At 34.8% G+C, this 23,938-nt stretch overlaps 1 protein-coding gene across 25 annotated transcripts in view; it reads right to left on the bottom strand.

The window, feature by feature from the left end:
- RIMS2 (regulating synaptic membrane exocytosis 2) overlaps positions 1-23,938 on the bottom strand; it is a 583,419-nt gene that overhangs the window by 437,611 nt on the left and 121,870 nt on the right. For 16 of the 25 annotated variants that reach the window (XM_027597538.2, XM_027597289.2, XM_027597299.2 and 13 more), the window contains one exon: positions 17,806-17,817. The exons of the other annotated variants lie outside the window; for them this stretch is intronic. In XM_027597538.2, the coding sequence (XP_027453339.1) occupies positions 17,806-17,817 (12 nt within the window). The remainder of the gene's footprint in view (positions 1-17,805; positions 17,818-23,938) is intronic. 25 annotated transcript variants of the gene reach the window in all.

Here is a 23,938-nt window from a genome sequence, read left to right as displayed (position 1 = left end):
AAGATTAAGAGAAAAGACTGATGGTTCCCAGAGGGAAGGTGGGTGGGGGATCGGTGAAATAGGTGAAGGGAATAAAGAGTACATTTATCATGATGAGCACTGAGTCATGTATACAATTGTTGAATTACTATACTGTACACCTGAAACTAATATAACGCTCTAAGTTAATTATATTGGAGTTAAAATTTAATAACAAACAAACAAATAAATACATTTTAAAAGAGAAAGGTACTATATTTTGTTCCTAGACCTAACTGGTACCTGAGACACAGATTAAAAAAAAAAAAAAATCCCTCAGAATGCACACTGAGGGATGGGAAGTACTGATAAAGAGATGATTGTCACAATCATCGGAACTAACTGAACTGTTCACTTTTATTTTCTAAGCTCTCTTAATACTAAATGACAGGACCAAATACTGAAAACTTGCGTTAATAGAGAAAGAATCACCTGGCCAGACATAGCCATTTTTATCCAAGCTCATGCCTGACACACTGTTTTTTTTATTTTAAATCATAGTGAAGCTTAAATTAAAGTGATTGAAATTTAAAATCTTTCCACTTCAATTTTGGTTTCATGATGCTATTATTTCTTAAAAACAATAAAATAATTATCTCATTTTATGTCTTTATTATTTTATCTGCTCATTTGGGGCTGCGGACAGGGGAAAATTAGTGATACCAGGAAATTATTTCATTCAAGCACTTAATTATTCATATATTCGCAGAGTTTTGAAACCGACTACAATATGCCAAGTCCTATGAGACTTACTAGAGATACAGTGATAAAGAAGACAAACCAGTTCTTTTCTGTGGGGCTTATGGTCCAGTGGGGGAGACAGATAATAAATTAACAAATATGCAAACAAGGAAACTATACATGTGTGCTTCAGAGAAAATGAAGTGCAGTATAGTAGAGTAAGTGGTGCTGAAAGAGGGTTACAGCCTCCAGAGGGCAGTCAGAGAAGGCTTCCTTGAAGTGAGGACAGGTGAACTCGTAACAAGGATGAGGATGAGTTCTGCACAGGAAAAGCTGCTGAAATGCATGCCAGGTAGAGGAGATGTAAACATAGGTCAGTGCCTACAGGCCGGAAAGGGCTTGGTAGCTCCAGGGACAGAAATGCCTGCAAAGGAAAGCAATGAGGGGGAGGATGGTATGGGAATGATGTTGAAGAGACAGCCAGGAGCCAGAAAGTGTATCTTCTTCCCTGTATGTCCCAGTGAGAAGTGGCGGGAGAAAGGGATGTAAGCAGAGCGATGACATAATCTGATTTCACTTTGAAAAAGATCACTCAAAGAGATGTATGGAGGAGCGCCTGGGTGGCTCAGATGGTTAAGCATCTGCCTTTGGCTTAGGTCATGATCCCAGGGTCCTGGGATCAAGCCTCACATCAGGCTCCCTGCTCGGCAGGGAGCCTGCTTCTCCCTCACCTTCTGCTGCTCCCCCTGCTTGTGCTCTCTCACTCTCTCTGTCAAATAAATAAATAAAATCTTAAAAAAGAGAGAGAGGGAGAGAGATGTATGAAGACGGGGTTGGAGAAAGGAAGCAGAGAGACTAATTAGAAGGTTATTGGAGGAATTCAAATGAGACATAGAAGCCACGAGGATTTAGTGATAAAATTGTTGAGAAGGAAAGGGGAAGAATGAAGGATTATGCCTAGGTTTTTGGCTCAAGGAACAGAGTATCCAATGATGCTCTCTTTTGAGGGCTGTATATTAAGTCTGAGATATCTATTATATATCCAAGGAGAGACGTCAAGTAGAAAATTAGATATATGATTCTAGAGTACAGGTCAGGACTAGAATATACATTTGGAAAACATTAGTTGCTATGGACTAAATATCTGTCGTCCCCACCCCCGCCTCAAATTTACAGGTTGAATCCTAACCCCAAGGTGATGGTATCAGGAGATGGAGACTTTCAAGGTGATTGAGTCATAAGGATGAAGCCCCTGTGAATAAGATCGATGCCCTTATAAAAGGGATCCCTCACCCCTCCCACCATGTGAGGACACAGCAAAAAGATACTATCTATGAAACAGAAAGTGAGTCCTTACCGGACACTCAATCTGCCAGTGCCTTGATCTTGGACTTCCCAGTCTCCAGATCTGTGAGAAATGATTTCTATTGTCTATAAGGCACCTAGTCTGTGGTATTTTGTTATAGCAGCCCAGGTGGACTAAGACATTAGTAAGCTGTGCAGATGCTACTTAAAGCCACTGGGATTTCCCATATTCTACTTTCTAATCTTTAGAATTTGGTTTACATTCAGTTGATCTGTAGGTGAAATGGAGGGTGGTTCTGAGAATACAAGCCTAATAATTCATAATACGCTCCTGCTCAGAAAGGTCTATAAATTTCTGTTCTAGCTAAATATTGCCCCTAGTATAAAAAAAATAAAACATTCATAGGAATCATTTTTAGTGACAAAAGTTGATTTTAGGCCATTATATTATGCTTCATGAATACCCTAGAACATTCCCCAAAATACACCAAAATGCTTTTCCAGATAAAAGCCCATTCTCAGATTAAAATCAGTCAAGAACCAAAACTGAGCCAAACCTTGAATAACTCTAAAGAGAATAGGTTTGCCAGATTCATTCTAGCCAATTCATAACTGCTCACAATAGGGGAAAATTAGTCGATGGTAAGGTCTAAAAAACAAAAATCAAAGCTACAATCTTTTCAATGTCAGAATACAGTTTTATGTTTCCTCACATTGTTAAAGAACTTGAGTAAGTCATTTCTTATAAATGACTAGACAAGCATAATTTCCAACAAGCATAATTTCAAAGCTAGTAAAGTGGTCAGGTCTATTCTTGCTAGTGACAAAATGGAACAAGCTATTTACTGTTGGACTGTTCTCTTCTTCACAACATGGCTTTATAAGTAACACATCTTTGATGTAAAAAAAAAAAAACTGTATTATCCATTGCTTTGTTAACATTAAATAATAGTCAGAAAATTATTCTACCTAGATAATAATGTATAAAAAAGATAAATAATTTGGATGCAAAGCTAAGTACACAAGGAAGGAAAAGCTGAGGTGCCAAAAAGGAAAATAGAATTACAAACCAGAGTAGTACGCTCAAACACTGACACTGTATAGTTTAAGACTTTAACACCTACGCAGGAACCACACAAAGATAAAAAAATAAAGCCCAGGGTCTACACAGGCTAAGGAGTTGAATCTACGATGATGCACAATACGGGGTACTGAGAACTTTACGGTTTCAATGAAGGGGTAAACTAGAAAAATTTCGTCTACTGACTGGGAAAGCACAGGAAGTACATCTCTGCTTACACTTTAGACTAACAAAGATATTTCCCCTGAGAACTCAAAACATTATCTTGCACTTCACACAGGTTTATAATTTGTAGCATGATCCAGGAACCCACAAACCCATTTAGCCCAAGTTCTAAATTCAGCAAACATATGCTTCAAGAATATGGATGAAAGCAAACATATGCTTCAAGAATATGGATGAAATGATCTCCAGCAGACCTGTGCTAAAAGAAGTGTTAAAAGATTTGGGCTGAAGGAAAAAGATATGTTTGTACAAGAAGGAATAAAGAACACCAGAAAGAATAAATGTTAGTAAAAGTCTGTTGTTTAAATTTATTTATATAGACATACACAGACATATACAAATTTATTTTTAAAACTATTGACTACTTAGTTATTTTTAATAACAATGTAATGTGGGGTTTTTAGCATATATAGATAAAGTACGTAGAGCACAAAAAGCAGGAGGGTGGTCACTGAAAGCAACCTGATGTAAGACTCTCACATTGTTCATGAAGTGAAAGAATATTTTCAAAGTAGACTGTGATAGGTTAAAGATGTATACCGTAATCTCTTGAGCAATCCATTAAAAACACCAGAAAGAGACATAACTAAAAAGTCAATAGAGGTAATGAAATAAAATATGGGAAAAAAAAAATCACTTGATACTCCCCAAAGGAGACAAGAGAGAAGAAACAGAGGAACAAAGAAAGGAGAGGACAAATAGAAAAAAAAAAAATACCAAAGGCAGTAGACTTAAATATATCAATAATTACATGTGAATACACTCATTAAAAGCAGAGATTGCCAGACAGGATACAAAAAGCAAGACTCAACTAGATGTTATTTATAAGAAATTCATCTTAAACATAAGACCTGTGGAGTACTTTTTTACTTATCAGTTAACAGAGGGAAGGGTGTTGAAGTCCCCTAACTCTGTGGATTTGTCTACTTTTCTCTTTAAAACTTCCGATAAGGACAAAGACAGGTTCAAAGTAAAAGTATGGCAAAAAGATCTACCATGAAAACACTAAGCAGAAGAAAGCTGGTGTGGCTTTATTAGTATCAGAAAAAGTAAACATCAAAATTGAGTGCTACCAAACATAAAGAGAAGCACTTTGTGATAATAAAAGATCAATTCATCAAAAAAAAAAACCCATAATATTTGCAATTCACAATCTTGAATGTGAGTCACCTAATGATAAAGCTCTCAAACGGATGATGCAAAATTTAAAGTATGAAAGAGGAAAGTAAATAAATCCACAGTGAAGACACTTTAACCCTTCTCCCTCACTAACTTATTTCAGAAAATACCAGTAAGAATTTAAAAGTTTTGAACCATGCCATTAACCAATTTGATCTGATAAGTATGAAACAATATATTGAACAATATCAGAAAGCACAATCTGCAGTGCACAATGGATCATTCTCTAAGAAGGACCACATGAGTCTCAACAAATTCCAAAGGAGTAACATCTCAGACAACGGCAATGGCATTAGATTGGGAATCAATAAGGTATCTTAAAAAATCCAAGTATTTGGAAATAAAGCAACATGTTTTCCAATAACCTATAAATTCAATTAAAAATCAAAAGAGAAATGTTTAAAATAGTTTAACCTAATGATAAAATGTAAGCACACCTATCAAAATTGATGTGATGCAGCTAAAGCAATTCTTAAAGAGAAATTTACAGTTTTAAGGGCTTGTGTTAGAAAGGAAGAACAGTATAAAATTAATAGGGTATGCTTCCACTTTAAAATACTAGCAAAGGAAACAAAGTAAACCCAAAGTAAATAAAAGAAAGAAATAATGAAGATAAGAAAAAAAACCAACAAAGCAAAACAAATAAACAAAAAGAAAAGAAAGCAAAAACTGATTCACCCCTACCAAGACTGATTGTGGAGACAGACAGAAACAGAGAGAGAGAAAAAACATAAATTCTCTATTTCAAGCATAAAAGAGGGGACATCTCTACAGATCATATTAACATTAATAGTTAATAAGTAGATATGATGAATAGTTTTATGGCAACAAATTCAAAAACCTGGATAAAATAAATAAAGTCCCTCAAAAACAAAACTTACTGAAATGCACAATAAGAAATAATGTGAATGGTTCTATATATCTTTTAAAAATCGAACACAGAATTTTAGACCTTCCCACAGAGAACTCCAAACTCCATTGGCCTCAAAGGTAAAGTCTATCAATGTTTAAAGAAGAAATAAAACAAACTTTCAAAATAGAGAAGGAATAAAATCATTCATTCTATGAGATCAGCATAATTTTGAAACTAAAACCAGAAAAGAACATAGAAGAATAGAAAAGTATAGAGCATTATCCTTCATGAACATAGATGGAGAAATCCTCAATAAAACACTAGCAAATCAAATCCAAAACTATATGCATATATTTTGAAGAATATTATATCATAACCCAGCGAGTTTTATCCCAAGGATGCAAGATCGCTTATGAAAACCCAAGATTTTGATTTACCACCTAACAGATTCAAGGAGAAAAATCATGTGATGATGTCAGTAACATGTCCAGTGACTAGTCTTAGAATTGGAGCTGGCCAGAAGGTAGAAGAAGACAAGAAAGACAGTTGGATGATTTACAACCGTTAAAGACCATGAAGTAGGAAGTTGGTAGGTCAAGAAACCTCTGAACAAAACTGAGTTAAATCTGCAACAGAAATGGAAAACCTGCTTGCACAGGAGTGGTGGGGGCAGGCACTTGAAAGTAATCATACAATTATAAAGTAAATTTTAAAATACAACAAAATGACAAGTTACAAAGGTTATTTTAATTACATAAGTGAATAAATTTTTATTTCACATTGTTATGAAAGTTCTGGCTAATGCAATTAAACAAGGGAAATCATAAAGGAGGGCATAGATTATATTATTATTTTCAGGTCTTATGGTTTCATAGTGCTAAAACCCAAGAGAAACAACTGGCAAACTCTAAGAAGCAATATAATTCAGAAAGGTGACTATGTACAATTAACATACAAAAATAAATATATTCCTATGTAAAAATACATGAAATAAGTAACAAAATATTTCATTTATAATTTTAAAATAAAATTATTGAGAAGTACACAAAATTAATATAAATACTACTGAGGGATATAAAAGAACCTTAATAAATCAAAAATCATATTCTAATTTTGAATATGATGACTTCATATCATAAAGATGACAATTCTTCCCAAATATATCCATAATTAAATATGATTAAGTAAAAATTACCTATATGGTTTATTTGGAACTAAACAAATTGATTCTAACATATAGAAGGAAAAATAAATAAGCAGGTATATCCAAGAGAATACCTTGCAACCTTGGAGCAGACAAGGATATCTTAGAATACAAAAAGCATTAGCCAATAAAGGAAAAGCTAATAAATTAGAGTTTCTCGAAATTAAATTTTTCTGTTCTCCAAAATACACCACTAAGAAATGAAAAAGCAAGCCACAGAGAGGAAGAAAATATTCTTAATACATATATCTGATACTTGTATTTAGAATACGGAGAAAACTCCTGCAAATCAATAATAAAAAGACAATAGGCAAAAGATTCAAGTAGATATTTCACAAAAGAAGTAATAGAAATGGCCAATAAACACTAATGATGCTCAAGATCATTAGACATTCGGGAAATAAAAATAAAAATCAAACCACTTCATGCTCACACCAAATGCTGGTAACTGGAGTAACCAGAACTTTTGAATATTGCTGATGGAAGTGTAAAATTGTACACGAACTTTGGAAAACTATTTGTAATAGAAGTTAAGTGCATCCCTCACTTTTTGCCCCAGCAACTCTACTCTTCAGTATTTTACAAAGAGAAGTAAAAATATATGCCCACAAAAGACCTGGAACAATATTTATAGCATCTCTGTATTTTGTATTAAAGGGAATCTAGGAAGTGGTCATTTGGACTTTACCTCATCAGTACAAAGATTCATCATTTGAACTCATTAAACTAAAACCAAATGTGTCAATTCAAATGGGATTCTCCTATCCCTTCCTTCCATCATGGGTTCCATCTTCCCAATGTTTCCTGACACAGTATCAGAGAGGTAAACAGCTCTTTCAGATATACTACAGAACCCATCTTTATCTTTAAAAAAATAAATCCCATCTCTACCTATGTATATACTTTAAGTTTTAGAAACACTTGAAACAACATTTTGAAAATAAACGCATTGTCTTAAAACGTAGTATGGCCAACCGTGACAGTATATAAATTGTCCTTGTTTATCATTTAAGACATATTACTTTGCAGTGAACTTACTTTACAAGCTGTTTCTAAATGGTCATGTGAAAAACAAGCAAGCAAAATTATCATAAAATTCTGTAAAAGGGAGTGGAACTTTGGAGTTTATTTTCCTTCTCTAGCCCTTTTGTTCTCTGGCTCTGTATTTTAAAACATACTGAAACTTGTAGTGTTTGATAAAGCATCTTGCTTCAATATGAATACACAATAATAAAAGTACTTTTGATGATTTAAGACCTAAACACGATACAAAGCTTTCCTCTTCTTTGAAAGCATGAATGGGTAGTACAAAGAAAAGGAAATACAAGTGGCTTCTAAATATTAAAAGGATGCTCAATATCACTCACCATAAGATAAATGCAAAATAAAATTACAATTAACTTGGTAAAGATGGATATATCATGTTATCAAGGATGTGAGAACCAGCACCCTCACATAACTGTTAGTGGAAATATAAATTAATGCAACATTTAGAGAGGACAATTTGGCATATTGACCAAAATTTCAAAATGTTTTGCAATTTCATCTCAAGGAATTTATCCTACAGTAATATCTGCATATATGCAATGTGACACATGTACAAAAAATAGGTTTATAATAGCAAAAGATCATATATAATCTGATGAAATAAATTATGGCATATCCATACAGGTAATAATGAACTCATTAAGATAAATGTGATAATTCTATACATATCAATATGGGAAAATCTCCAAGATATACAAGTAAGAGATAAAATTAAGGTGCAGAATATTTGTGTAAAACCTGTATGCCCATAAATATATCTCGTAGTATATAAAAGAAAATGCTAACTGGCTGCCTGTAGGGAATACACTGGAGATACTGGGAAACTAGAAGACTAAGGGCCAGGGATGGGAAAGAAACTTAGTTTCGCTCTCTACGCTTTTTGGGATCTTTTGAATTTTGTACCATGTCCCTATGTTATTTATCCAAATACATAATAATGTTCTTTAAAATAAGTGAAACATTTGTATATAGTGTAACATGGCAGTGATGCAGAACTATATTATAGAGAGACATAGGAGTTGGAGGGCAGGACCGGACCAGAGGAAGAGTCAAGGGAACAGAAAGGGTCTTTTGTGTGGGAGGGGCACTGAGAACAGAGAGCTGTAGAGGAAGAAGAAAATGGAGCGATCATGAATATAAGAAATGAGTGTATCCTACCAGGGATGAGGACTCACAAGCAACTCCATACAAAAAAGAACTGGTCCCTAAACAGTTTTCTCCCGCCTCTGTCCTAGTCAGACAAATTAAACCAAGGCCTTGAGAGACTTAAGCAGACCCAAGAGGGGGAGAATATATTCAGGACAGTAAGATCATCACTGGACCCAATGACTATCACAGGGCAATCACCAAACCAATACCACACATTGTTCTATTTCAGCTTTTATGTTGACATATAATAAATTCTCTTATTTATTTTTAAAACATGATGTTGGGTTTTACTTTCCTTTTTGGCACTTAGGAAAGAGGGTCCTCAGAGTCCTGGAGAATCAATAATCAAATAACACAACCCTATGGGTAGACATTGTTCTTGTATATTTATTTATTGCCTCCATTTTTTTTCTTTTTTCTTTTTTTTTAACTTTTTATCTAAATTACAGTTAGGTAACATGCAGTGTAATATTACTTTCAGGTGTACAGTATAGTGATTCAATACCTTACATACAATTCCCATACAATTCATTAACAACAAGTGCTCACCTTAATCCCCATTACCCATTTAACCCATCCCCCCACCTACCTCCTCTCTGGTAACCGGCAGTTTGTTCTTTACAGTTAAGAGTCTGTTTCTTGGTTTTCCTCTCTCTCTCTTTTTTTCTCTCCTTTTGCTCATTTGTTTTGTTTCTTAAATTCCACATGTGAGTGAAATCATTAAGGTATTTGTCTTTCTCTGACTGACTTATTTCACTTAGCATAATACTCTCTAGTTCCATCCATGCCATTACCCCAAATAGCCAAAGGAACCTTGAAAAAGAAAAAAAAAAAAAAAGATGGAGCCATCATAATTCTGGACTTAAGTTATATTACAAAGCTGTACTGATCAAAACAGTATGGTACTGGCACAAAAATAAACACATAGATCAATGGAACAGAATAGAAAAACAGAAATGAACCCACAACTATATGGTCAATTTATCTTTGACAAAGCAGGAAAGACTATGCAATGGGGAAAAAAAAGTCTCTACAACAAATGGTGTTGGGAAAACTGGACAGCAACATGCAAAAGAATAAAACTGGACCACTCTCTTAACACCAAACACAAAAATAAATTCAAAATGGGTGAAAGACCTAAATGTGAGACCTGACACCATAAAAATCCTAAAGGAGAATACAGGCAGTATCATCTTTGACATTGTCCATAGCAACTTCTTTCTAGATAGGTCTCCTAAGGCAAGGGAAACAAAAGCAAAAATACACTGTTGGGACTTCATCAAAATAAAAAGTTTCTGCACAGCAGAGAAAACAATCAACAACTCTAAAAGGCAACCTATGGAATGGGAGAAGATATTTGCAAATGGCATATCTGATAAAGGGTTAGTATCCAAGACCTATAAAGAACTTATAAAACTCAACACCCAAAAAATGAATAATCTAGTTAAAAAATGGGCAGAGGACATGAATAGACATTTTTCCAAAGAAGACATACAGGTGGCCAAAAGACACATGAAAAGATACTCAACATCACGGATCATCAGGAAAGTACAAATCAAAACCACAATGAGGTATCACTTCACACCTGCCAGAATGACTAAAATCAACAGCACAAGAAACAGATGTGGATGAGGATGTGTGGAAAGGGGAACCCTCTTGCACTGTTGGTGGGAATGCAAACTGGTGCAGTCAATGTGGAAAACAGTATGGAGGTTCCTCAAAAAGTTAAAAATAGAACTACCCTATGATCCAGCAATTGCACTACCAGGGATTTACTCAAAGAATACAAAAATACTAATTCAAAGGGACACATGCACCCTGACACTTATATAGCAGCAGCATCTACAATAACCAAATTATGGAAATAGCCCAAGTGTCCATCGACAGATGAATGGATAAAAAAGATGTGGTATATATATTAAATGGACTATTACTCAGCCATAAAAAAGACTATTAAAAAAAGAATATTAGCTCCATTTTAGATATGAGGAAAGTAAGGCTTATAGTAGTGACATAACTGGCCCAAATAATACAGTTAGTAAAGTGATAGAGGCTGGCTTTAAACTTGGGCATTCTGAAAGTAGAGTTTTTGTTCTTAACCATTTCATGTTTCATCCCACCTCAGACCCAATTAGGACTCCCACTGCTCCCTGTTAAATAGAAGTTGTCATGAGAATGAAATGAAATGATACACATTGAAAAGTTTATCACGGTGCTTTTCATACATGATGATTGTTTAACAAAGTGAGCTGTTGTTAATAAATATCTCTTTCTTGGTTTCCTAAAAGCTCTTTAAACTCCGGTATCACTGTAACTACAATCGTTGCATTCCCTTCCTGCCCCAAATATGCCTTCTATCTTCCACAGGCTGGCTTCCGCACAAGTACCTTCATTCAATGCAAAAATCTAGTTGCAATCCTATACTACTCTATCTTTTTCATCCTCTTTATTCAACCACTAAACTTCTCAATTTTAACTCTCAACTCTCAGATCCATCACTTAGTATTAGCCAATGACACTTTCTCCTATTTCAGGAGCTCATAAACTCTCATCTATGGCATTTAGTAATTATGGAACCTCATAGAAGATGAAGAAACAGGTCTCATTTCAGTTGTAGATTCAATAGAATGGAATACCAAATTGGAATAACTTGATCAAAGCAAAAGTTACCTAAAGCTGGAGAAGTAGCAAAATACATAATCAAAATGTATGACCTGCCTCTGCTCTCAAGAACTTAGCTATGCAACTTCTTCCTAGAAATATCGCCAAAGGTAAGGGAAGCAAGGGCAAAAATGAACTATTGGGGCTTCATCATGATAAAAAGCTTTTGCACAGCAAAGGAAACAGTCAACAAAACCAAAAGACAACTAACAGAATGGGAGAAGATATTTGCAAATGACATATCAGATAAAGGGCTAGTATCTAAAATCTATAAAGAACTTATCAAACTCAACACCCAAAGAACAAATAATCCAATCAAGAAACGCGCAGAAGACATGAACAGACATTTTTCCAAAGACAACATCCAAATGGCCAACAGACACACGAAAAAGTGCTCAACATCACTCAGCATCGGGGAAATCCAAATCAAAACCTCAATGAGATACCACCTCACACCAGTCAGAATGGCAAAAATTTACAAGTCAGGAAACGACAGATGTTGGCAAGGATGCGGAGAAAGGGGAACCCTCCTATACTGTTGGTGGGAATGCAAGCTGGTGCAGCCACTCTGGAAAACAGTATGGAGGTTCCTCAAAAAGCTGAAAATAGAGCTACCATACGACCCAGCAACTGCACTACTGGGTGTTTACCCCAAAGACACAAATGTAGTGATCCAAAGGGGTACGTGGACCCCGATGTTTATAGCAGCAATGTCCACAATAGCCAAACTATGGAAAGAGCCAAGATGTCCATCATGAGATGAATGGATAAAGAAGATGTGGTGTATATATATATATATATATATATATATATATATATATATATATATATATAATGGAATATTATGCAGCCATCAAAAAATGAAATCTTGCCATTTGCAACAACATGGTTGGAACTAGAGGGTATTATGCTAAGCGAAATAAGTCAATCAGAGAAAGACATGTATCATATGATCTCACTGATATAAGGAATTCTTTAATCTCAGGAAACAAACTGAGGGTTGCTGGAGTGGTGGGGGGTGGGAGGGATGGGGTGGCTGGGTGATAGACACTGGGGAGGGTATGTGCTATGATGAGTGCTGTGAATTGTGTAAGGCTGCTGAATCACAGACCTGTACCTCTGAAACAAATAATACATTATATGTTTAAAAAAAATAGTAGGAAGGGAAAAATGAAGGGGGTGAAATCGGAGGGGGAGACAAACCATGAGAGACTATGGACTCTGAGAAACAAACTGAGGGTTCTAGAGGGGAGGGGGTTAGGGGGACGGGTTAGCCTGGTGATGGGTATTAAAGAGGGCACGTACTGAATGGAGCACTGGGTGTTATAAGCAAACAATGAATCATGGAACACTACATCAAAAACTAATGATGTAATGTATGGTGATTAACATAACATAATAAAATAAAATTTTTTAAAAAAGCAGTTAGCTATGCTGCAATTGTAAATATACATCATATTCTCTCCAACTTCCTCTGATCTCTATCGTAGCCAAATTGAGTCACTTAAATCAGTTCTTATTAGTAACATGAACTTCTAAAACCTTCAACATATTATAGTTATCAGTATTTTCACTTGTCATTTCCCTGTAGGATATTTTATCTTACAGATATGTCATTTCACAGAATTTGCACAATGTGAGTTTTAATCCCTTTTTATAAGAGATCTAAATGAGATTTCCAAAGTTCATTTACAAAAACTATGCAACTGATCAGGTGAATGATTTTTATTATTATAAATTTTTCACTGAATTTAGAATATATAATATATCCAAGTAAATATTCAGCAGTTCCTATCTTTTTTTATTGATGTGATTTTTATTCCTGTCTTTTAAATAGGCACAATATTTCCCCAGCTCTACAATTTCCCTGTCTTTCAATTTCCCCTCCTCAGAATTCTTCCCGCCTTTTTTTAATTGAAGTATAATTAGCATACAATGTTCTATTAGTTTCAGGTGTACAACGTATTGATTTGACAATTCTATACATTATTCAGTGCTCACCACAATAAGTGTAGTCACCATCTGCCACCATACAATGTTATTACAATATTATTGATTATTTCCCCTACGTTGCACTTTTCATCTCAGTGACTTACTTATTTTGTAACTGGAAGCCTGTATCTCTTAATCCCCTTTACCTATTTCACCCATTCCCTCCACCCTCTCTGTGTTTTCTAAATGCATTTTTCCACATTTCTGTTGTAGGGTATGTTATCTAAATAATATTGTTCAAAATACTTCTATTTTGCTAACAAAAACCCTGGAGGTTTGCATAGTATTCTTAGTGAAAATGTATAAATTCTGGTCTTTGTCAGACTTATAATAAGAGGCAGAATGGTAGTGGTAGCATTTAAACTTGTGATTTTATTATAAAAGTAGCCCTGACAGAGCTCTTATATTCAATTTCTAGAACAATTTTATTAATATCATATACATGCTATTTTATTTTATTTTTTTAAAGATCTTATTTATTTATTTGAGAGAGAGAGCACATGAGAGGGGGGAGGGTCAGAGAGAGAAGCAGACTCCTGCCGAACAGGGAGCCCGATGCGGGACTCGATCCAGGGACTCCAGGATCATGACCTGAGCTGAAGGCAGTCGCTTAACCAACTGAGCCACCAGGCGCCCTACATGTTATTTTATTATCAAATAAAATGCAAAAGCAAATAGTTAATTTATCACTGTTAAGAGAGTATTTACTGGAATGCAGCTCTGCACAGCTATTGCCCAGATGAAATGGAACAATCAACCATACTATAAACATACTTTCTTACTGAATTGCAACTCCAAAGGAGAACTACAATGAGCAGCTAGATAAACACGTAGGTATGGAATCCTGAATAATGTGCTTAAATCAGAAAAAGCATTAAATTTCAGTGAAAACAAAGCACTTTGCTCTGAATATCATAGCTGCAGCTGCAACCCAACAGATCACCTTCCTGTTTCTGAAATGTGAGAAATACGACCAGTCACATATCATCCTTCCACACCCTTATTTCAATAACAATAACCACTAGTAACACTGGTATCCTAAAAGAATTCATCGCTGTTGTAAAAAAAGAAAGAGGATCCTCGTTAAGGTGGTCTTTATATAAACAGATAATATTATCTCTAGACAGTGAAATTGAGCATCACTTTGCTCCCAAAGCTATAATTTCATTATGCTCTCACTAGACATGAATAGGTCAATGTTTATTACAAGATAAACAGAGATATGTTCTAACCTATGGGCAAATAATTTACCATAGAACTTTAGTTTCTTCATTTGTTCCACACAAAATTCAAAGAAACAACCAAATTATATTTAAAAAAAATCAATCCCTTTTCTTTGATTCTATGTGAAATAGGATAAATTCATATTTAAGAAAATATTCTAAGACCAACATATTCATATTAATTTACCGTTTACAACCTGAGGTAATTTATATGTAATATATAAGCAGACATGTTACGTGATCCTAATTCTTCAAACATTTATAGAGGCAAAAGCAGATAGATGAATAACAACTGGACAGTGATCAACATGTATTTCTTTCTTCCAGTTCTGTATTTCTGAAGAACAACTCTGGATGTCTGTATGGTTTCCCTGCAGCACATTACATCTCCACTAAGGTTTCCATTAGAAATACTTTTGTCTACAAGTAACAGAAAATCTGACTCTTAGTGGCAGAAACTAATTGAGGGTGGGTACTTCTCTCACATTGAAGAACAGTGTCCAATACTATTAAATCAGTAGCTCAACAATATCATGCCTAATGATTCCAATACTCTTGGCTTTTCTCTCATCTTCAAAAAGGGCTGGTAAAGCTCAAGGCAACACTTTTGCATTAAAAGGTAGTGCCAGATACATCTTTCTTTTTTTTAGCATGACTTTCTAGAAGCCCTCATAAATTTTCTTTTGTTAGAACTGTGTCACAGCCATTCCCAGTTGTAAGGAAATCTAGAAATTTTTATATTTTTCAGGTCCTTCCATTGGGGATTGCAAGAGAGAAGGAAGTTAGGATAGCTACTGAGCAAGTTCTAGAACAGTCTGCTCTTTGAACTAATCAACAGTCCATATGTGTTTTTGTGTACATATATATATACACATGTCTATATGTAATATATGTATGTGTAATGTATGTGTATGTGTAATGTGTGTATAACATGTGCATATGTATATACACATGTATATGTGTGTGTGTGTATATATATATGTATGTATGTATACACATTACACATAACACATTTCATTCCCTCCCTAAGGGAGACAGTCCCAAAGTCTCATCTAGTTACAAAATCTAGCTCTGAATCTAGGATCTCTAGCAAATCTTTCCATCAAGGTTGAGTGTCCCTCACTGTGAACCACTGACTACACACTGAAAGACAAGTTATCTGTTCCCAACACACTCAATACACAATGATGGAGAAAGAACAGAGTGACTGCAAAAACTCTCATCCAAAAACAGGAAGAATCAGAAAGATACAGTGGTTAACTATCCATAGCTGACAGCAATCCCTACATGGACATATCTTCATTTCTCTGGTTACCCCATCTGGCAGCCCCTGATTCGGCTCCTCTCCTTTGACTATTATCATTCATGTCCCCTGGTTCTGCCCTTTGGGAGGATGTCCCTTGTCCATTATTCTCCTGGGCTATATAAGAGACCAGCACTGGCGAGTGTAGCCTTCCTACGTTCTGTGCAGCTTGTATCTCCACTACTGTCTACACATTATACTGCCACTGTGAGGACAGGGTAGTGCCTTAGAGGCTGAGTGGTCACAGAATGTTTGCTACCCATGCTTGCGGTTTCTCTAGCCACTAGCTATCTATGGCTATTTAAATTTAATTAAAATTAAATAAAATTTCCATTTCAGTTCTTCAGCCACACTAGCCACATTTCACATGTTCAATAGCTACCTGTGATGAGAACCTACCGCATCGGATATTAACGATATGAAACACTGTCATCATTGGTGAAAGTTCTATTAAACAGGGCTGCATAAAGAGTGTCATTAAAAAGGTCTGTTGAGTTTTATTTGTGATGTTCCAAACCCACATAAAATTCACATACGTTTATCTGTTAGCCTCTCTGTGGTTGAAAATACAGACTGTTATATTATGAAATCTTGTCAGTACATGAGAGTCATTTCTGCAGCTAAGTTAGCACTAAGAGTCTCATTTCTAGGATAGGTGTCAGAATTCATTATGGAAACTACAGATGACAAACTATTATGTAGCCTGTGTTAACTCTGGACACAAAAGTAGCACGAGAGATTCTAAAGGTTTTGAATTGCCTCAACTGTACTACTTGAGAGTCAGCTAATAAAGCTGGCTGGTAGAAAGCTGGTGGGTTCTCTAGGGAACCTGCCTTGAAGTGAGGATGATGTAGTCTGGGACAGTTCTATGATAACTGAATGTACATCCTCAAAACTGCCTTCAAAGTTTAGTAGAATTCCTATAGGTTTAAAAAAAAAAGAAGGTAGTCACTATCTTTTCTTCTGCTCAGAGATTTCATTCTAAACCCACATCAGTATTTGCCAACACCTATATTATCCCAACCAAGTAACTGAAAACTGAACAGAATAAAAATGCTCCAACCAACAAAAAAGAAGGTACTGTTGGAAGATATCAGCTAAAGGATCTCTCTTTGGGTATTATGCCAATTTGAATTTGGAAAACTTGAAAAGACCTCAAGTTTTAGTCTGACTCATCAAAGGAATCAGAATAGAAAGATTTTTATCTATGTTTGCAGGAAGTCACCAGTCTCCAGAGCAGATTCAAATCCAAATCAGACTTCCGCAGACATTAGCAGATTATTCAAATCCTGCCTGTGGTCAAATTCTATATACCTGAGTATTTTAAAATTATAGTTATATCTAATAGGCTCAACATGAGGATATAAGATAGACATTTTACCAATCTCTAAAACATATTGTTAACAAAAATAAAAATATATTAAATGCTCAAATCAACTATAACTATACACTTCAGAAAATCCATGTTCAATGCTATTGAGACTCATTATTAGAAAGATTAAATCTTTATATTAAATTAGAAACTTCTTTCGAAAACTCTGACCAATACAATGATGAGTTTAGAGAAGCATAAGATGAAAGGAATTCTTATCACAATGAAGAATACTAGAATATCTCCTTTAAAAAAAAACATGAAAATCTAAAGAAGCAGGCTTTTTCAAGAATCAAATGAAGTAATCAAATTTTCATCTATAATATAATATAATGTGTTTATCAGTAAAATCAGATAGCATGCTTAAAATATATCAATGTATAGCAATTATCATGCACTACAGCTGTAACAAAACACTTAGAAGTGTATAAATTAAGTACAGCTATAAAATTAAAATTAGCAATAATAACAGCAAGAAAAAAATCATATTAGACAGAAAAAAAGACTCTAACCACTTTGTCCTCCTGGTGTGAAATCCACGAAAGCAAGTCAGAAAGGACAGAAAAGACAAAACAAAAAAAATAATAATTAATTCCATTCTTAAAACAAGTAAGAGTTTTTAAGAGTTTGTAAGTGAGATAAAAATTCTGAAAAAGTCTAATTTACCATTTTGATTGAAATATAAACATTTTAAAAGGAAAAGTTTTTCCACACATTTCAAGCAAGAGCATGTACTAGAATATATAAAGATACATAAACAATAGTTTCTGTAAAAGCAACTAAATATACAAACATCAGAAAAATGAGAATGTTCTTTCCACAAATAAAATCCCAATTAAACACTCAATTAATCCAAAGAGAGAAACTGAAAAATGTTAAATAGCTTTTTAAGTGCAGAGACAATAAAACACAGCATCACTGTTTATCTTTAATTTCATCATATACTGTCAAAAGTAGACAAAATTTTCTATGAATTATGCATATTGCTTCTAAAAGTTATTTCTGTCCCATTAATTTAGAAGCCTTCTAAACTTTATAACTAAAAAGAAAAAAATTAGAAAAAAGCATTAAAGATGAAATGTTATGATTACAGTTGATAATTTTGGATTATGGTTTCCTATTATAAATGTGGAAAATAAAATAGCAAGATACATGACTTGGTCAAGAGAACATATTTAGATATTCTATAGTTAAAAATTGCTGCATTTCTCTTTACTTAAATATAAAATAATGATAACAGTAAAAGTGATAACATAATATTAATTATCTGATATAAGAACTTACATAAATTAAAAATTGAAATCATGTGTTTTGAAGATCACTGCTTCTCTGAAATATGGGTGACCGTATATAATACTTGTGACAAAGAGGAAGAGACCTATCTTAAAATTCCACCTTTTTTTTAAATAACATTTTTACCTGTATATCTTGTGCAATTTTCTTAAGCTCTCTAAGCCTTTATCTGCAAAATAGGGAATTAATATTTACTTTATAGGATTTTCTGAAATAAAATAACATGGAAAGCTCTCAATACAGTGCCTGGCATAGAGGTCTTTATCTAATATTCTAACCTACTGAAACATAGGATATTGCCTAGAAGGGACAGAATTGCATTCTTTACATTATACTGTGTTCTTGATTGCTTCATTTGTTACAAATGATAAAACTAAAGATCATATAAAAGCTATTGTACACAGTCCAGGACATCTATTGCTAATCATTTAGTCCAACAAAAATCATTTATGAAGCACTCAATATATATGTATCAGGCACTAAACTAGATTTCTGGGACATAATAATTAAGTAAGACAGTTTCTGCCATCAAAGAACTAAATGTAATAAGAAAAAAAATTAAAAACCCATTGCAGAACAGAGAGACTTCTGAAAGCAGGAAAACAACAAAGCACTATAGAAACACAATGATTGAGGAGATAACAGGACTTTAAGAAAAAGGATTAAGAGAAAGTTTCTGAGATGTAAGCAGGTCTTTAAAGAATAAAGAAGAGAATGTCAAGCAAGACCAGTAAGGAAGAATATTTTATGTAAAGAACATGAAATATGCAAAAAGCACAAAGGCACAAATAAGACTAGTATATTTGGAATACAAGTATGTGGGAATGACTAAATTATAACTGGTATGTTTGAACTAAAGTCTCCATGGTTAACTAAAAGTATAACACTTCAACAAAAACTAATTCACACTGCAGAAATTTAAAAAATGAAACAAAATGAAGCTATAACTAATGCATTTGGCAAGTTAATCCCTCTGAACAGGTAAGTTAAATTTCAGCTATAACACATACATGAATAACTTAGCTATAAAACATTATGAAATATTATTGCCAGCATATCTTTATTATCTTTCAACAGGAATAAAAATAAACAAAAAAACCTATCATATGATTTCTAAATACAGCATAATATTATTAACTACTATTTACTGAGTCTTCAGCTATGCTACAAAGTGCACACTGATTGGAAGGAGACAAATCTGGAAGCTGAGAGAACAATTAAGAAGATAACGAAATACGGGGTGTCTGGGTGGCTCAGACAGTTAAGCATCTACCTTCGGCTCAGGCCATGATCCCAGGGTTCTAGGACGGAGCCCCAGGGCAGGCTCCCTGCCCAGCGGGGAGTCTGCTTCTCTCTCTCCCTCTGCCCCTTTCCTCACTCACACTCCCTCTCTCTCTCTCAAATAAATAAATAAAATCTTAAAAAAAAGATATTGAAATATTTCAGGTAAGAAACAAATTTGAGAGCATTGTGAACTACAGTAGTAGCAAGAGAAATGGAGAGAAAGAGACTGACTTAGGAGATACTGAGAATAAGGCTATTAATACTTGAATGAAGACATAGACGAGGACTCCGAGTCTGGCTTGAGCAACTGGAAGAGAACCATTCCTTGAAAGAAGAAACACATGAGAAACATACTTGGCAAATAATGAATTCAGGTATAGACATGGTAAATTTGAGGTACCAATTAATACATCCAAACAGAGATTTTTTAGTAGGAACTATATATGTGGATCTGGAGCTCAAAAGAATAATCTGGCTAGTGAAATCATATCTGTAAATCATCAGCATATATAGGTATTTGAAGGTATAGGAGCACATAAAATCCCCCAGGAAGTTGTTAGAAGAAACAGGAAGAATGAGAATGATGACTCCTAATCAAAATGGTCCTTCTCTTTGAACTTGCAAGCCTTCCAAGAAAAGAAATTAAAAACAGATTTTAATTTCTAATCAAATTTTAGTAATACAATTAAGTCAGAAATTTCAATGTATTTGTCAAAAGTGATATAAGGCTCATTAATAAACTGGAATTGAGTTGCATGAAAATCAAAGGTAGTGTATAAATATAAAATATTATCAAGGATCTTAGGACAAAGACTGATGAAATATAAAATATTATATTCTGAAATATAAAATATAAATATATGAAATATCAAAGATAACTTCCTGTGGAGAAATATCTTTATTTTAAGCATATGGATAATTTGAATTTTAAAATGCTCTTTAGGGGCACCTGGGTGGCTCAGTTGGTTAAGCGTCCAACTCTTGGATTTCGATTCAGGTCATGATCTCAGGGTGGTGAGATCAAGCCCCATGTCGGGCTCTGTGCTAGGTGTGGAGCCTGCATAAGATTCTCTTTCTCCTTCTCCCTTTGCCCCAGCTCCCCTCTCTCTCCCTCTTCTCAAATAAATAAATAAAGCGTTCTTTAAAAGTGAATTTAATTGATCAATAAATTATTTCAGGTCATAATTACTAGACCTGAAAACTCTAATAACTTAAGAGTATGTCCAAAAGTGATTTATTAAAAGTTTAATAGTACAAATATATATATTTAAAACTTCTTTCAAAAAGCTATTAAAAATGTGTTTTATTTTCTAGTAATTTTATACTCACCATTTTGTCCCCATAATCAACTCTCCCTATGGCCGTGGTTACTATCTTACCACTTCTGCTAATAACCAATTTACATTGCCTCTCCTGTAGATCAATTGAAGTGTTAATCTACCTTCTCATTATCATTCACTATTCCTCTCATTATCATATCACTATTCTTTGTATAACTTTCCATTATTAGTTCCCCAGTCACCTAGTAAACCAATATCAGTTTCCCTCTGACTCCTTCTCTAGATATTCAATCATGGGGCACCTGGGTGGCTCAGTCGGTTAAGCATCGGACTCTTGATTTTGCCTCAGGTCAAGATCTCATGATCATGACATTGAGCCCTGCATTGGGCTCCACACTCACAGCACGGAGTCTGCTTAAGATTCTTTCCCCCTCCTCTTCCCTCCCCCTCTGCTCCTCCCCTTGCTCTCATGCTCTCTCTCACTCTCTCACCCTCTCTCTCAAATAAATCAATAAAATCTCTAGATATTCAATCTTTCTCCTACTGCTTCCTTCTCTGTATTGCCAAAAAGATAAATCCCTCCCTCTATATCAATACAATATACTCTCCATAGTTAAACTACCATCACATCTCTCCCTTCTTGCCTACCTTGTATAATCAATCCTAAACCACCTCTCACACCACTACAATATTACTCCATCTTCTCTGTCAAGTCTAATCCCTTCTTCCAAGAATTGCAACAATTACATACTGCCTATAAAATTTGTCTTTTTTATTCATTTGTTCACAAGTTTGGACTGCCATCTTCAAAAAAACATTGTCATAGTGCTGAGCTGCAGCAAGGAGCTGGATCAAAAGCACCTGGGTGGCTCAGTCGGGTAAGCGACTATCCTCGGCTCAGGTCATGATCCTGCAGTCCCAGGATTGAGTCCCACATCGGGCTCCCTGCTCGGCAGGGAGTCTGCTTCTCCCTCTGACCCTCCCCCCTCTCATGCTCTCTCTCTCTCTCTCTCTCTCTCTCAAATAAATAGAATCTTAAAAAAAAAAGAAAGACAATGCCTATCCCAGAATAACATGCCCATGGTAAGTACACGAGATTACTTTCTTCCCTTCATTCACTCAACAAGTATTTATACTGATCTACTATGTGTCAAACACATGGAAACCTACAGTAAACAAGAGGACTTAGAGAAATAAAGTCACTTAATAAAATATTAAGAGTACTAGATTAGAAGGGTTCAGAATCCATTGAGGCACAAAAGAGTGAATGATTAATTCACACGAGTTACCCAAAGAAAACACCATAGGGAGATGATATTTAAAACCAGAAAAATGAGTAAATGTTCATCAAGTGGGTAGGGGTTAGGGGTAGGAGCAGGGTCTAGGGGAAAGCAGAGCTATAATTCAGATTAAAGTGGCAGGGTAAGCAAAAGCATAAGAGATAAATGGCAGTAATAATTTAAGAAAAATGCAAATAGTGTAGTTTGGCTGGGGCATACAGAATGGAGTGAAGCATGTGCCTTGAGTTAGGCAGGGTACGAATCATAGGGCTCTTTACGCCATTAGAAACTTCATGAGTCGTGATGACTTCATGACTCATCAAAAAATGAGTCGTCATTAAATAGGTTTTAAGCAGAAGGTAAAATAATCAGATTTACATTTTACAAATATCACAGTAACAACATGTGAAGTATGTGTATGAGCAATCAAGCCAAAAGCAGAGAGACCAGTTAGGAGACTAACATTAGTCCAGGTGATGGAAGATGAAAGCCTAAATAAAACCGCAGTTAGTAGTTCATATAGATAGTGAGGAAGTGATCATATCCAAACATTGTGAGTAAAGAGGGGTGATGGATAGAAACCTGAAAGTATTCCTGGTTTTCTGGTTTAGGTGACAGAGTAGATAGTGGTGCCATTCAAAATGTTGAAAATTATAGAAGGAATAGATCTGGGGGTTGTTTCAGTGATAGAAAATACATAGCCTGTTTCTGACCTAAGTGAGATTCAGTGGTATTCTACTATACTTATTGAAAGGGAATTAAGACAAGATTTCAAAGGAAGAATCTTATGTACTTTTTTTTTCCAATTGGGTCATGCATTGATTTATTTAGATATACAAAAAAATGCATATATTTGTGTATACAACTTGATGAGTTTAAACATGAATACATCCATGAAACCATCACCACAGTGGAGTTAATAGACATATCTGTCACCTCCAAAAGTTCCTTTGTGCCCCTTTATGCCCTTTCTTTTTATGGATCAGGATTATTTTTAACTTAAAAAAAACTGTTTCAGGTAAGAGCTCATTTATTTTTATGCTTATGTTTGAAGCTAAATATTTTCTTGCGATTGTTTGAAAAGAACTGGGTGAGATTTATTCTGTATTCCATTTAAAAAGGGTAGAGGAATTCATTACTATTTCTAACCCTCCTCTCACACAGGTTCTGCATTCCATTTCCTTTGTGCTCCCCTACCTAGTGTCTGTTTATGCTGCAGTTTTGTTGATATCCTGAATTTCTTTATCTATTAAACTACCATATAGTCTACTTTTATGATTAGAATTCATTGCAGATGCTATCATTAATCTCCCCCTACAAGCTAAGTAAAATCTATTTAACCTGGTGTTCATCTTATCTACTGATAAGGAGCTTACTTCATTTATTGATGAGGATATTAGGTACTGAGCAGGATTCTTCCCACCAAGTGGTTAGAAGCAAGTAGACAGCAAGTAAATAGCAAGCTTTCAAATGCACATTAACCAAGCCATTGGTTAACAATATGCCAT

The sequence above is a fragment of the Zalophus californianus genome, chromosome 4 (genome assembly GCF_009762305.2).
Source record: "Zalophus californianus isolate mZalCal1 chromosome 4, mZalCal1.pri.v2, whole genome shotgun sequence".
NCBI classification, from domain to species: Eukaryota; Metazoa; Chordata; class Mammalia; order Carnivora; family Otariidae; genus Zalophus; species Zalophus californianus.
Note: the sequence above shows the minus strand (reverse complement) of the source record. Positions and strands in the feature narration are given on the sequence as shown.